This window comes from Canis lupus, chromosome 24 (assembly GCF_003254725.2).
Source record: "Canis lupus dingo isolate Sandy chromosome 24, ASM325472v2, whole genome shotgun sequence".
NCBI classification, from domain to species: Eukaryota; Metazoa; Chordata; class Mammalia; order Carnivora; family Canidae; genus Canis; species Canis lupus.
In genome coordinates this window covers 40301181-40318266 of record NC_064266.1, presented here as the reverse complement: position 1 = coordinate 40318266, position 17086 = coordinate 40301181, and the positions used below count along the sequence as shown (strand labels likewise).

Genomic DNA, 17086 nt, shown 5'->3' with positions numbered 1-17086 from the left:
CACCCTGTTTAAAATGGCACCCCCTCCATTGGCACTTTCTATCGAGTGACTTTATTTTTTGCTGTGGACTTATACAATCTAACATCTTTTTTACTTTTTAAAATGTCTGTTATTGTCTATACCCCCTTTCCTCTACGGGGTGAATTTCATAATGGTGGAACACTCGTATATTTTATTCACTGCTACATCCACAGGGCTTGGAACCACACCAGGCTCTAAGGGTGCACCCAACCAACATTTGATGCAAGAAAGAAGTGACTCATTTTTACTAGACCCTTCTAGGATGTGAGGTTCCATCACATATAAAGTGGTCACATACACTGGTGGATCATCGCTGCAGGAAGATGGCCGCACCATACACATGGCCAACAGGTACATGAAAATAGGTCCAGCATCGCTGATCATCAGGGAAATCTAAACAGCACGATATCACCTCACACCTGTTAGAATGGCTAATATGAAAAAGTGTAGAGATAATGAGTATCAGAGAACACGTGGAGAAAAGGAAACACTTGTGCACTGTTGGCGGGAATATAAATCAGTAGAGTCCTGTGGAAAACTGTAAGATGGTGCTTCAAAAAACTAAAAATAGAACTGCCATATGATCTAGTTATTCTACTTCTGGGCATATATTCAAAGAAAATGAAATCACTGTGTCACAGAGATATGTGCATCCCATGTTCTCCGCAGCATTATTTACAAGAGCCAAGACAAGGAAACAGCCAAGTGTCTCCCAATGGGTGAAATGCATAAAGAAACTGTGGCGTCTGTATATGTATATATACAATGTAATATTAACTATAAAAAAGAAGAAAATCCTGCTATTTGTAACAACATGGATGGACCTCCAGGGCATTATGTAAGTGCAATAAGTCAGAGAAAGACAAACACTGTATGCTCTCACTTGTGTGTGGAATATAAAAAAGCCAAACTCACAGAAGCAGACAGTAGCATGGTGGTTGCCAAGGGGGTGCGGTGGGGGGTAAGAGGAGCTGAGCACAGGGCATAAACTTCCAGTTACAGGGTACGTAAATTCTGGGGAGCTAATGTACAGCACTGTGACTACAGTGAGATATACAGTATTGTACACTTGAAAGCTGTGAAGAGAGTAGATCTTAAATGTTCTCAGCCACACCCACAGAAGGCAATAATTACGTGAGGTGGTGAGGGTGCTGACTAGTAACTCTGTGGCGGTGATCACCTCTTGTGTACACATATGTACACATGTACACATGTGTACACCTCTTGTGTACACATACACTCTAAATGTAAACAACGTTCTATGTCAATGCTACCTCAAGAAAGCTAGAAAAATAAATAAAATTCAAAATACACAGAAAAGTTTTCCTTAAAAAGGATGGCCACAAGACAGGATGTACGGATGAGATGTTCTTCCCAAAGGTCATGAGGAAGTCATCCTTTCCTTTAGGGATTTCATGGGCTACAATCACAACAAGGAGGTGGAAGGGACCCGGCCAAGAGTCTTACGTATGATGTGGCCTTGCCTTGTCGTGTTCACACCCCCACACCCAGCACAGACCTCCTGAAGATGATTACTAAAAAGCTTACTCCATGGACTCTCACTTCTATTTCCCACCCGCCTCTATTAATGGGGTATTTATAATACACGTGTATCACCTTTATAACTACAATTACTTTTGAGAGAGTACCAATGGGGAATAAACGGCCACATAAATGGCACAAATGTAGTTTGTATTTTTTTGCAAAAGAAAAGAATCACACTTCTCAGCAAGCCCGCATGTGGGATCCAGCACGTGTTTACGCCAATTTGCCTACTCAACATGGCAGGAAGAACGGAGTACAATTTGCTTTCGATCCTTTAATTAGAACGGGTGTGTGTTCCCTAAATATTTAGGAATGAGGAATTACAAAGCAGCTTAGAATCAAGAAGAGAAACAGAGACTATTCAACGATTTATATTAGAATTGTGGTCCTATGCACTCATCAATTGCAGGGGGAAACAATTTTCTTCTCCACCGATAAATTATTTCACCAATTACTTGTTTTCAGAGTGATGTAGACCAGATATGAGTAATTTCTTTTCCAAGGCTGCTAGGATGTCTTGAATCCAAAAAAAAAAAAAAAAAAAAAAAAAACTTTTCATGAATTTGTGCACTCCATTTAAGAAAAATAATTTGTACATGCAATGTCAATTTTCACATATACTTGGCATACCTAAAAGTTTCTTTTAAATGATGTCAAAAGCACAATAGAGGCTCTCTCTGGCTGGTAAAGAGAAGCACTCATGTGTGGTAATTATTCAGTACATCCTGCCAAATGTCACCTGAGCTTCTTTCACTCCTGCAGGTGCTAAACCCAGGGTATTAATTTGAATCAGTCAGGAGGTAAGACAGCGCCTGCCACTGGAGCATGCTAACTCAGCAGCCAGCTATAAAATTAACACTGGTACTTACTGGACACCTGCCACCTTTCTTTAAACAATAACATTTCAAGAATGGTTCCAAGGGAGATGTTGACACAGTCAGAACCTCATGTCGGTTGGATCTTCCCATAAAAAAAATCAGAGCCCCTTCCAGCCTGATGTATTTTATTGAAGTTTCAGGACTTCGAAGGGGGAAAGAAACAAACAAAATACCAGAAAAATTTCAAACAGAAGAGGCAATGTGTCTCTTGGCCCACCAAATAACCTAACTGTTGTCTCCAGGGGCAAGGGGTGGCAATTAATCGTGTAATTGCACTTCATTAGAAAGCTTCTATTCCAACTCTGGATTTATTCAAGGAAAAAAAGAGCACATATGATCTGATTTGCTTATGTTGCTAAGAGAGAGGGGGAGAAACAAGGCCTAGAAGACTCTAATGACCTATGATCACGATACTGCTGTCCAGGAGGGACGAAGCATCCTGGCTCCATGTGCCTGTTCTCCAAAGTAAAAAAACAAATAGGAGGTTCCAGTAACTGGGAAAATTCATACATTAGCACACATATGAATGGTTTTAGGGAACTCTGGTGATGTAAGAACGCCTTCTCTTCCCTAGCTGTACATGTTAATGAAGAGCTAGGCTCACCTAGTGGAATATGACATTTAGTTGCCCTAGATATCTACAGGGTCTGGAAGTAAGAAGACCTGAGTGTGGCTCCTAAATCCACCATTTATTAGTCTAATGCCTCTGGCCCAGTCATCCAGGTCTCTAAGTTTCGTTTTAAGATGAGAATGATAATATTCCCTACTTTATATGATCGGTGAATGGCTTAAATGAGACAGCGTGTGTAAAATGCTTAGCATAGTGACCTTCATGTAATAATGGCTCTATAAATACCAGTGATTATTTTCAATGTTGGTATGCCTGCCGGAACAGAGTTTTTCAACTGGATAATTGGACCAGAAACATATTTGTTGTGGGGTATTGTTCTGCACAGTGTATGTTTAGCAGCATCTCTGGCCCCTCTATCCACTAGACGCCAATGGCCCCTTTGTCCAATTGTGACAATCAAAAATGTCTCAAGACGTTGTCAAATGTCCCCTGGGACAACCACATCCCTGGTTGAGAACCACTGTTCTGCATCTCAGCACCATTATGGGTGATATTGCTAATTACAGTCCAACAGCTGCTTTGCCCTATTTGCTTTGAGCAATCATTAAGCGCTGTATTGGACACATTTTGTTAGATTTTCTTTTGTTTTAAACCTTACATCTACCTCTCTTCTGATGGCATCAGTACCCCCTTTCCTGCTTTGGGAGAACCATCCCATTGTATCTGTACCCTGTGTACTTCGTATCAAGTTCTCAGTATAGGACTTGACATCTAGTGAGTGTAATGCTCAACAAACGGTAGGAATTTCTCCCTCTTCTATTGGCTGATGGTGTGAGAAGATACCCAAGGTCTTGGAAGCCACTGCGTGGAGCCAGGGCAAAGCCATTCTAGAAGAAACAGGACTGAGAGATTTAGACTCTGAATCAAGTCAAAACTGACACCATCCCAACCTCCTGGACTTTTGGTTAGGTGAGCCAATGAATTTCTTTCTTGTTGTGTCAGTTGGCTTGATACACCTGTCTACTACATGCCAGGCATTATGCCACGTATTTGGGTATGCACCTTATCTAATCTCCATGGCAATCTCATGAGGTACATAGTATACTGTACCCATTCTACAGGTGGCCAGCGGAGCTCAGACAGTTAGTTAGGTCATTCACTTAAGGTCCACATCCAGTATGGGGTAGAGCTGCAATCTCATTTCATTTCCTCCAATTCTCATCCAGTTTATTACATGTGTCAGTCTTGGTGGGGCCACTGAGCAGAAATAACCCAGTCCCAACTCGAACAAAGGCTGAAGGTGAGCAGAACTCTGTCCAAAGTCTCTGGGGAGACTCCTTGCATTCTGGAGGACAAGACTGCAAAATCTTTGCAGATGCATGTTGGATACGTGAAAACTATTTGCCTAGAGAGACTCAACTCCTCTCCATTTATCGACACGAAACAAGGAGAAAATTATATTAGTTAATATGAAACTGGTTTGTTTTGAACACATCCAAAAATAGCCAAGGAAAAAATTATCTTCAGTAATAAACCAAGGCAGATATGAAACCTTCATGCTTGGGGGAACACAAATGATCTTATTATCTTGAACACCCTGATGGTGACTATAAGAATTCATCTTTATTTGAGTTTCAGGCAAAATATAAAATAGTAATGTTACCTTGTGTTTAACACTGTCTGTATCCTGCAAACTCAAGTCCTGCTCCAAAAGTAATCATAAAATATCAAAGACACTACTGAGGAGCAGCCCAGCACCCTTCCAGGTCATCTGCCTGCATCGTGGCTGTTATCTACAACAATTCTGCAAAGAGGTTATTACTTGGATAAACTTACGAGGAAGGTTAAACCCTTTGTTCAAGGTCAACACTAATAATGAACAGAAATGAGAAACTCTGACTTCTGAGCCAGTGCTTCGTCCACCACATCATGCTGTTTGAGAAATGAACAAGATCCCGAGGACACATTCCCAATACTTTCCCTTCTGATGACTCACTCTCAAGTTTGCCCCACAAAGCATGACCACTGAGGAAGAATAGGATTCAGAAGTATAAGTGTTCTAAGTCCCTGCAATATTTGACACACAACACTGTGTGGTATGGGTTGCAGGTATTCTAATCATCTAGTAGCTGGAGATCTTGGACAAAATACCCTAAAGATCAGACCATAAAGAGACCAAAGTCATAGAACAAAATGCTTTCATTTTCCAAGTCAGTCAGTACTTTAGGGTTTTTGGTCAAAGGCCATTGGTATATTTCTGAAGTGTATGTCTCCAATATATCCATAATTTTCATCCACCATTTCTTTTACCTGAGTTACTTCATTTATCTCCCCATATGTATGTACATCTGCCAACTCCATCCCATTGTCCACAAAATGTAAACAAGATTATGCCCCATGCCCTGCCAACACACACACACACACACACACACACACACACACACACATGCACCTGCTTAAAAATCTCTATGGTTTCCTATCACACTTAGGAGAAATATCAGTCTTTAAAATAATCTTCTGGATCCTTAGCAGTCCACTAGATTAATAAGAATAAATTAAACTTTTGCAAGATATGAGTAACATTAAAACCTGAAAGATAACGTCAAAAAAGTTTAACATTAGTCATGAGATACTAAAAAAGTTTACTAAGGTTTTAGCTTTCAAAAATTCTGATAAAAGACATACTCTTCCTATTACTATTCCTATAAATCCAAGGAATAATTGAAAAATTTTAATGTTTGAATAAAAGCTATCCAAAATAGGCCCCAAACATCCTGATCAATGCAGAATTCCACTGTGCATTGATTTGATACACAAGTGGAAGATGAGATGAGGTATACAGTCGATAGAAAAGTCTATTTCTATCATGAAATATTTTTCATACATAGGTTTCACTGGTAACGATTAATACATAAATAATTCCTGAGAACCAAACAGGGAAATATACCCACTTTCCCAAACAAAATCTGATCTTTCTACAGAGACTTTCCCCTAAGGATAATAAACAAGTAATTCTGACAAAAGAACACTGCTCTGAAGATTACAGTTTTATTTCCTAATGTGAGGACCTTTGCCGTCTCTGGAAGATTCACAGACTCATTTATAGCATTTCAATTTCCAGGTACTTATAACAGAATGGGAAAGAGCTGTTTGGGAAAGAAGAGCTTAAAAACCTTCTAGGAAAAAAAAAAACCTTCTAGGAAACCTTGTAGGAGAATCAAATTGATCATATTTCTGAAAAGCAAAGCTTAAATAATTGGGCTTTGCTTATAACAGAATGAGCAGATTAAGTTGAGCAGAGCATTATCATCATATATTCACACAAATTAGGATCTTAGGTGTTTGGAACTTCTGTCTTTACTCTCCTTATATCAAGTATTGTATTGCTGTCGGGAAGAACCATCCAGTTTTACAAACGAACAAAAAATTTTTCAAAGTCACAAGCTGACTACTTTCAACTTTAATGTAAATGTCAGGCCATTTTACAGAGGGATTTGTATTTCTTAAAATTTAGTAATTTAAAATTCTAAAATATAAAATTAATCTGCGATGTTTAAAAAGACAAAAGAGCCCAAATTCTGAGGGGGAGAAAAGTGAATTCCTGATCAGATGAATCTCTTTGTAGCTAATGATCAACCCAGATATTATTAGCACCATCTTCTCTTTCCAAAATTGACTTCTGAAAGGAAAAAAGGAAAGCCCTAGAAATGCTTATTGGGTATTGATTGCAATAAGCCAGTTCTAGAATCAACCTCCTGGAGTTAGCACTATTCATCACACCATGGATGGAACTCAGTCAATGGCGTCTTCAGAAACAAATGGCCCCTCATCCTGATAATGTACCACAGTAAGCCAACAAAGAAACATAAGCAGAATAACAATATGGATATTTTCCAAAACCCAAGAAGTTGGCTTGTGTTCGGCATGACCCAGTAAATGGTACATTTTCAGCATTTTTACCTAATTCAACTGCAGTTTGTGGAATGGAATCAAACTGTGCAATGAAAATTCATATCACATTCATGAAACATCAGAATCCTCCACAGGAAATAAAGCCATATTGAATATATGACTACTTTATAATACACCTAGCACTGTAGGGTCATAGCTCTACAATAGTTGCAGAAGCGAGCTTCAGGGTGGATCTCATAAACAAACCTGGGGAAAGAAAAAAAAAAGTAGAGGAACAGTCATACAACTCACCTCCCTGCCTCAAAAGTGAACCAAGCAGCATCTCGCCCGTACCGCCGCAGGGCACTTAGCGGCCAAGAGATGAGTTTGACTCTGGGATTCTGGACGTCCCAAAGACAGATGTGCTCATATGTAATCTGCAAGGCACATTCGCCATGTACATCTAAGTTAGGGGATGGCATCAAATACACATTGAATCTCTCTGGGAGAAAAACAAAAGGTTAGTCTAAAATCCCGGGAATAAAACATCAAAGACATTGTAGGAATAAAGAGGCATTTCAAAATAATTCTAGCCCATATTCTAGGTTTAGGTTGAATATTCTGGAAGATAAACCTTTCTCATAAATTCACAGTCTCAGAAAATGATTTTTTAAATGAAGACCATGTCAAGTAACATAATAATGACACAGTCTGGCTGTCAACACACACTAAACACTATTTACATGAGCAAAGACCATTTTTAGAATTTTTAAATTTGCATAATAAAAAAATTTGTATGCCAATAAAAGACTAAAGCAGTGAAACCATTAAAAACAATTTTTTTCCTGCCAAGTACATATTAATTACACCCACATTTTTGTGTTCACAAAAGATGCAGGTGCAAAATAATTGTCACACGATTTAATGATATTAGAGTTTTATTGATCAACTCATAATTTTCATAACTAAATGAATAAAACTATATCCCAAATCATTTAAATAAAACTCCATACCAATTACCATGCACTTAACTGACCACCGGTTTGGGAAAAATCCAATGAATGTATTTGAACTAGTTTTAACAAGAACTCTCCTCAGCCAATTACAAATATCCATTTGCTTATTTGGATGACTGTTAAAATTTAACCGAGATTACTCTAAATAAACAACTTGGCTTATTACTGCAACCAAATGTTCATCCCCACAGATTCAGTCATGATATTTGTTACATTTCTTGAAAATTCATTAATTTAGGAAATTAGGAGTCAAAACCTCTAAGCGAAACATGAAGAAAAATATTACTAACAGCAAATACATTTTCACCTATCCACCATTATGGTAGATTGCCTACATCTGACAAATAGTGTGGCACCAATCATATTAGTGGTATTCTAAATTAATTGTTTTATAATAAGGAAGTCATTAGAATTCTTGTAGATTTTAGCTGAGTTTAGTAAGTAGGAGTGTCATGATTGGATGATTTCATGGATCTATTTTTTCCAATTTTCTAAAGTTATTTCAAACTCCCAATAACTCATTATTTGCTGCCTTCTAGCAACTATTATTTTAAAAGTATATTCTAACGGAGTAACAGTTCTCTCGGGGGAATTCTGGAACAAGTCAGATAGACAGTCATCATTAAGTGAGAAGTAACAGAGAAATCGATAATGACCAATTTATTCATGTAGAAATTCTTCTACAACTCTACTTCACTCAAGAATCACAACAGTAACAGTGGTAAGAGCAATTGGTTTTGTTGCAATTACTTGAAGTCATGCAAGTTAATATTGTAAAATGCCTTCAAAGACATAGTTGAGTTTTGTAATGATCCCTACTAGTTATGGACCAGGGATATTCTTATTCCTATTTGACAGAAGAGGAAATCGAGGCACAGATGGTACAGTAGAGGGAACGCCTAGGCACAGCCCATTCTTGGATTCCATTTGCAGCACCATCAGGATACAGCTTCACAAATATAAATTTGTGAAAAATAGGTGCTGGTCTGAGCACTCTAGATTTAAAGAAAAGCAAAACCTAACATATTTTCCTCCTTGTTTGGCTTCATATGCATCCATCCATGAGGCACTACAGGTGCATCTTCTCCGCCCGGAGCATGCTGATTTAGTGAACCATACGAGGGAGAACCCAGGGCTTGGGTGTTATGACCCTGGAAAATGGCTTGGCTTCTCCGCACCTCAGCTTCCCAGTCTACAAAGAGACTTTTCTAAATTAGCCAAGCACTTGTAAGTCTCAGTCAATAACACCTCCATGGAGATGGATTATGGCAGATATGGTGCATCCAAAATAGTCCCAGACTGTAAATGTGTCATGAAGACAGAGTTCCAAGTGAAAGCAAGGGCGTTTTTTACTAACTGGAGAGTGCACCCATGACGAGGGTCAGTACAACTCCACATGTGCCATGTTTGTAATCAAGCCAGGGGACCCATGGCCTTTTTGGTTGTGTTCCATCCTCACGGGTGAAGTCAATAGGTTACAACAGAACAGGACTCCGGGATCCAATCCGCCCTGTCACAAGGCTTCGTTATTTAGAAACAAAGAAATAATCCCTCACTCCCAGGCTCACACTGTAAACCAACACTGAGTTTTGCTGAAATGTTCATGGGGGTTTTGGTCATTATTACCTAAACTGATTTATGCCCAGGTTGAGTGTTGAGCTCAAGGAGTTGGCTCACGTGTTTCAGTTAAAAAAAAAAAAAAATGGACAGAATTAGGTGGGTTTAAACCTGAGAATACATTCATGAAGTGTGGATTCTACTAAAAACATCGGAAAGCTTTTAGTGCAATACTTTCAGCGAAAAATGCAAGACAAAAAACAAACAAACAAACCCCCCATATCCATTATGTGGTCAAATCAGGATATTATGAGGATAGGTCCAGGAATATAGTCTGGTATCAAACACTAGCTGTAGGAATTGGAGCAAGGGCTATAGCTTTTCTGAGCTTCAGTCTCCTCATCTGTAAAACGCAGGAAAGTGTCATGGGGCTGCCAGGCAAATGACTTAATTAATTGCATTTAATGTATTAAAGGACTTAATGCATCTGCCACAGAAACCAGCACATAGCAGGTTCCCCCAGGTTTCTAGATGATATTATTAATATAGAAACCTTCATATTTGTGCCTCGAAAACACATTAAGAAATACACTGAAATAGTAACACAGGATTTAGGTCAAATAAAGGTTCTTTTAACTTCTCTCTTTATACCATTTTTTTTTTTTTGTAATTTCAAAAATTCCACATAGGGAAGACGTCTTATGGTGGGACATAAACAGTGTTAAAGAGAGCGAAGGAGAGAATTTTCTTTACATACCACTCTGTTCTCTCTCAACCCCAGTAGCCAGTAAGTCAGGCTCTCCGAGGCTGATGTCATTGATCCGCGTGCCCACACACTCCATCTGGAGCACTTTGCACCATTCATCCGCCTCAAGATCTGTGGAAACGTCCGAAAGATTAACGCACATGCCCAGCACCTGCTTTGAGCACAAAAAGCAAAAGCCCTCCCTACCTCCGACGAACCTGATTCACAAGCAAAGGTCTTGGAGGTATCATCATTGAAATAAATCCCGATGGCGTGTTTCTTGGTGCTCTTTGGCAACCGAGCTACGTTCTTCACATTGTTGAGCTCTGTAACCTGCAAAAGCAAACCATTGCCAGTCCGATCACACTCCCAGAGTGAGCGCGCCCAGTCACCACCCCCACACCAGTCACCACCCCCACTCCCACTCCGGTGGAAGGCACCCCGCAGGTGAACACCACTTGGCAAAAAAGGGTGTTTTTGAAAGCTGTGAATTCTTTCAGTGTTATCCTTAAGACACAGCAAGGGAGGGGAACGAATTACCTCCCTTTTTCAGTTTTTCTGAAACATAGTAAGTGGCACGAGCTGAAAACTTCATAGAGAGAGAAAACTCATTTTAGGGTTTTTCTCTCCCCAGAGTCTACCTAATGAATAATTCTCGGATCGGTATCCTTGTCCCAGTGGAGACTTTCAAATACTCCAACCCCTGGGGGGACTCACAGTGAAGGTATCCTCCACCCATCCATCCCAAGGAAGGAAGGGAATGGAGGCCCGGTTTCATAAGGGAAGGGAATGGAGGCCCAGTGAATCATCTCACTCTCTGATATTCAAGAATGGAGTGTCAGAAGTCCCCAAAACACCCCTCCACTTGGGGTTCAAGTCACATATTCCAAAACAGACAAGTGGGTTTTCCCATTCTGTCTTACTCTTGGTTTCTCAATGGTTTACAGGGCCTCCGTTTTAGAGCCTGCATGGCACCCTCCATGGCATCACTTTTTCTTATCGTTAGGGAAAGCCTTGCCCATTAGACCTCTTCTCTCTCCTTCCTCTCTCCCACAGTCTCTTGGTCCCTGTTATAAACACTCAAAATGTTAACACATTTATAAACCACCCCCCTCCCGCTAAGGGTTTATTGTGTTTCCAAAATGGCTGTCCCTCCCTCAGTTACATCCAGATCCCCTGCTGCATTCCAGGGTTGTGATCACTGGCTGCGCGATAGAAGGCATCCATGGCTTCAGGGTATTTACAAGATAAATAACACACATTAACAAGTTTAACCTCCCCTTCCTATCGCTCTTTGGGGTTTTTATAAAAGAATGTATCTCCCATCGGTCTTTGCCTTCAGAGCTCATCTTATTCTAGATTCAAGGAATGCCTGGCTCAGGAAGCCGGGGAGGAGAGAAGTCAATATCCTCCACCTATACCCTAACCTGATTATTTTATTCCCCTACTTCTTAACTTCCACTGGCTCTTTTTATAATATAAAGGCAAATTTCTTGGCATAAAATATCTTAACAGTTGCTACTGACCAAATGTTTGTGGCTCCCCAAATTTACATGTTGAAATCCTACCCCTCAAGGTGACAGTATTAAGAGGTGGGACCTTTGAGGGGCACCTGGTGGCTCAGTTGCTTAAGCATCTATGTTTGCCCCAGGTCAGAATCCCAGGGTCCTGGAATCCAGCCCCGCATCAAGCTCAGCCAGGAGTCTGCTTCTCTCTCTGCCTCTGCCTCCCCACTGGCTTGTGCTCTCTCTTGTGCACTCATTCTCTCTCTCTCTCTCTCAAATAAATAAATAAATAAATAAATAAATAAATAAATAAAATCTTAAAAAAAAAAAAAAAGAGGTGGGACCTTTGGTGGGTGATAGGTCTTGAGGGTGAAGCCCTACTGAACAGGATTAGTGTCCTTATAAAAAAGACCCCAGAGAGTTCCTCATGCCTTCTGCCATGTGAGAAGATGCCTTCTATGAACCAGAAAGCAAGGTCTCAGACACTGAATCTGCCAATGCCTTGACCATGGATTTCCCACGTAGATTCTAGAACTATGAGAATTCTATTTCTGTGGTTTATAAGCTACCCAGTGTATGGTATTTTTTTATGGCAGCCCAAATACCTAAGACATCAGTGTTCCCCCCAAAAGCTGGCTAAATAAAGCACTACCTACCTTAGCAGGAAGCTTTAGTAGCTCGACACCACCAACATTATTCTCCAGCTACTCCAAATCCCCCCGAGTTTACCAGATAGAACAGTTTATTTTTTGAAGATTTCATTTATGTATTTATTTTAGAGAGAGGAAGAGTACAAGCAGGGGAAGGGGCAAAAGGAGAGAAAGAATCTCAAGCAGACTCTGTGCTAAGTGCGGAACCTGACACAGGGCTCGATCTCACGACCCTGAGATGGTGACCTGAGCGGAAATCAAGAGTCAGATGCTTAACTGGCTGAGCCACTCAGGCACCCCACAACTGTTTATTTTTTATGTATGTATTTTTGTGCTAATACCCCAATACAAGCACTACTAGCCACAACTACTTATTAGTCTTTCTACTTCCATCGTAACCTCATTAATTCACTGTAAACGCAGCATCCAGACGATCTTTCCACACACAAGTCTGATACCAGCATTTCTGTGCATAAAACAGAACACTTCAGTGACTTCTCTTTGCACCTGGGATAAGCAGCCAAGCCCTTAGAGTGACCATCGAGGCCCTCTGTGGTCTTTCCTGTAGCTACCTTGCCAGCCTCCTCTCTGATACCTTCCCCATGTGTCTCAAGTTCCAGCCACAATGGCTTTTGTTCAAGCCTCAGAAGGCACCATGATTCTCCTGGCATGCTTTCCTTATTTTACTTGCACCCACCTACGGGTCTTAGTTTAAATCTCAGTTACTTGCAGAGCCCTACTCGACACCCCCATCCCTCCACCTAATCAGAGTCTCCAGGCTCTGTCTTCCAGTGACATCTTTGCCCTCACGGCCCTGTAATGGGTATTATGGCCTACAGTTTAGAGCCTGTCTTGCCTCGAGAATGGAAGTTCCCTAGGTTTTTGCTCACCACTGTGTCCCCTGAATCTAAAACAGAACCCGTCACCTTGGGGGAACCCACTGTATATATGTGGATTGATGAACAAAAGACCAAACACACCCACAAATTTACTTGCACGGTGCTTCTTCAAGGTGAATGTCTCTTTCTCCAGAAAAATTTTACTTTTCCTGCAAGGCCAACTTCCTCTGGGAAACTTGCCCTGACTTCAGTGTGAATTACTCATTATCACCTTCTCTCTGTTCCCAGGTATGCGGTATGAAGCTTTGTTCTATTATCTGTTATTGTAATTAATCCATCGATCTCTCCAGCACCCAGCTAGACGTGAGTCTCCTATCAATGACTTACTGATGGTCTGAATCAATGACAGACAATCATCTGAGAATCAACATTTATTGAGTCTGCACCGTATACCACACACTGTGCTTGGACTACTTTTACATAATATGTCAAACTTGATCTTCATAAACACGCTGCGAGATAGATATTATTGCCAGCTATTTTCCAGTTGAAGAAGCTGTGGATGAGAAAGGTCAAAGTCATGTGTGCAAGGTCACAGCTAAAAAATGGCAGCACCAAGTTCTGAATGAGGCAAACTGCCCCCAACGCCAGTGCTCTTCGCCCATCCAAAATACCAAGGACCGACTCTAAATACTTTCAGCACAGAGAATCTTTAGCCCAGAAAGTCATCTCCATCTCATATTCGAGGACTTCTTCTTTTTCACTGGTGTGTACACTGGGGGTAGGGAGGAGCTGGTGGGGGTGCTGAAGTAGGGCATGAGTGCCTCAGGCTTTATTCTGACCCTCTACTGAGCCATTATGTAAGAGTAGTCTACTCTAACCTAAGGCACAGCACCGACTTTGAAATATGTCATTTCACTGCACATCCATTAAAGGTATAGAGGAAGGAATGTCACCTGAAAGGGTCAGGAAATGTAGGGAGAATTGCATGAGTCAGAGCACAATTACCCGTTTTGGAAATTGGTTTAGATAATAAGCAACCCAGCACCCTCGGCCCGGGGGAGGTAAGTGTTCAGGGCAGGCAGGATTATGTTTTTATGTGTCAAAGGACAATCAGGTTCTAACACAACAGTTTCTGCCCCCCAGTTCAGAACTACATCTCAATGAGCATGTGCTTGCACACATACCCCCCCCCAACCAGCCACATTCACACCCTCTTTCTTTCAAAAGAACTGCAATCTATGCCAATCCATAATAGAGCCTTCCTCAAAATACGTGCTAAAGTGAAAATTATGAGAACATTTGCAAATATATTTATATCACTTAAAAACCTGTATAAGACATATTTATTTCCACCATCGCTCCATTTTGTAAATGAGAAAACCAAAAACAGAACATATTTTTTCATATTCCTTTTACAAAGACATCATTTGCCCCTGAAGAATCACTTTTGAAGCAAATGTAGATTTTGATAAGGTCTCAGGTTCTTGTGTAATATGGATGATATTTTAAACGGGGGCTAGTAAGTGTATCTCATCACCAACACTGACTGTATTGGAGCCTCAATATGACCTCAGAGAAGATGAGCATTCAGGACCATGCGCAGGCAATATCTGCAGGTCACCTTCTGTTTGAACTTCTTGTCTTTTTCTTATGTCTCAGATCAGAAGTTATTTTGTACCAAGTTCAAAACTTTTTAGGAAAACTCCATTCTGAGCCTCTGTAGTCAGAGATTTCATTTTTCTTTCACAGTGTAAGAGAAAAGACACACCCTAAGCTCTATACGAATTTTGCCATTTTTGTGTAGAGATTCACAAGTAAAATGCAAAAGCTTCTTCAAGGTGTAACAGCATCAAGGGAGGAGTGACTTAAACACAATTGTAGGAGAGTTACATTCCCTCTTCAGGAATCTTCCTTGAGGGGGTGCCTGGGTGGCTCAGTGGGTTAAGTGTCTGCCTTCAGCTCAGGTTATGATCCCAGGGTCCTGGGATCGAGCCCCACACATTGGGCTTCCTGCTCATCAGGGAGTTTGCTTCTCCCTCTGTGCTTTCTCTCTCTCTCTCAAATAAATAAATAAAATCTTTAAAAAAAAAAAGAATCTTCCTTGAATCTATTCATTCATCAATTTTTCAACTCATTGCTTATTCATATTTAAAAGGAGGAAACAAACAGAGAACCATTTTACCAGGGAGGGATAAGGAAGTGCTATGAAGACAAACAAAGCTGTGAAAAAGGATTTAGTGTGAGCTCAGGAGAATTCTGCTATTTTACATAAGGGGGCAAGGAGGTCCTTTCAGAGAAGGAAGCATTTGAGCAAAGGCTCATAAGATCTGAAAAGGTGAATCATGAATAACTGGGCCCAGCCATTCCAGGCACAGGTAACAGAAAATGCAGTCTCTGAGGTAGGAATTTACTTGTTTGGCAAGGACACAAGATTGGTAATAGGTTTTAACATTTGACCTCCTGCCCTTGACATCTGCCCTCAAGGATAAGCCTCCTCTGCAGTCCCCTCTCTCCCCCAGGCATCACCCTGTCCACCTTCCTCATAAGGCTCTGCAGCTCATGCAATGCCAGTGGACCTAAGGAAGTCAATATCTCTAAGCTCTTTCATTTTTTCTTTTTTATTTCAATCTGGCCAAGACTTGTTTTCCGGAGCTCCTTGAACATCTTTATGATGGTCATCTCAAATTCTTTCTCAAGTAATTCATAGACTTCCATTTCTTTAGGGTCACTTTCTAAATATTTATTTTGTTACTTTGATTGAGCTGTTTCCTGTTCCTTCATGTCCCTTGTAAGTTTGTGTTGGGATCCACAGATTTGACAAAACATTCACCTCTCTCAGAATTTATGGACTGGTTTTGTACAAGGAAAGAACCAAACAGCCTTGAGCAGAAGAATACAATAACTGAATTGAAAATTCACTAGCAAGGTTTGGAACAGATTTGATCAAGCAGAAGAAAGAATCAGAAAACTTGAAGATCAGTTCTTTGAAATTCTCCAGGCAGAGGAAAACAATGCATGAACAAGAGAACTATGTGTTTGGGATCAGAATGTGATCTCAGTACTCAGTTACCTGAACTGACACCCTGTATATCTTAACAAAGCACGGGCTTAATTCATTATTGGGATTTATATATTACTTTGAGAGCCATGCTAATTATTAGATCATCATAAGCTAAATCCAAAAAGTATACTTTATTTCAACTGAAGCTAAACTACAATTTTAAATATAAAATATTAGGGACACCTAGGTGGTTCACTGGTTGAGCATCTACCTTTGGCTCAGGTCGTCATCCCAGGGTCCTGGGATCAAGTCCTGCATCAGGCTCCCCACAGGGAGCCTGCTTCTCCCTCTGCCTGTGTCTCTGCCTCTCTCTGTGTCTCTCATGAATAAATAAATAAAATCTTTAAAATAAATAAATAATAAAATGTTAAAACATCATATTCAAAACAGAAATAGTTTTATTAAATCACCATGGCAAACATAGTTTATTCCCATTTCTATAAGAAAAAAAATTTAAATATGCATGCTTGCCCACATATATATTCTTCTACATATTTGTAGTGAGGAAGACTAAGGGTCTGGGTAGTCTTCTGTGTTTGTCTCTTTGTATTGTTGGGTTTTTTACTATATGCATCCAAATTAGAAAGGAAGAAGTAAAATTATCTCTGTTTGCAGATGACATCATCTTAACATGTAGAAAATGCTAAAGATCTGTCTCTCACACAAATGCACAAACACCTGTTAGAACTAGTGAATTAATTCAGTAGAGCTGCAGGATACAAAAGGAATGAACAAAAATCACTTGTGTTTCTATATACTGACAGTGAACAATCTCAAAAGAAAATTAAGAAAAAAAAACCCTGA

The 17086-nt window shown here is 40.2% G+C and overlaps 1 protein-coding gene across 2 annotated transcripts in view; it reads right to left on the bottom strand.

Moving 5' to 3' along the window:
• DOK5 (docking protein 5) overlaps positions 1–17086 on the bottom strand; it is a 153081-nt gene that overhangs the window by 41920 nt on the left and 94075 nt on the right. For both annotated transcript variants that reach the window (XM_025470448.3, XM_025470447.3), the window contains exons 3-5: positions 10443–10557; positions 10237–10356; positions 7219–7408 (exon numbers count right to left, since the gene is read on the bottom strand). In XM_025470448.3, the coding sequence (XP_025326233.1) occupies positions 7219–7408; positions 10237–10356; positions 10443–10557 (425 nt within the window). The remainder of the gene's footprint in view (positions 1–7218; positions 7409–10236; positions 10357–10442; positions 10558–17086) is intronic.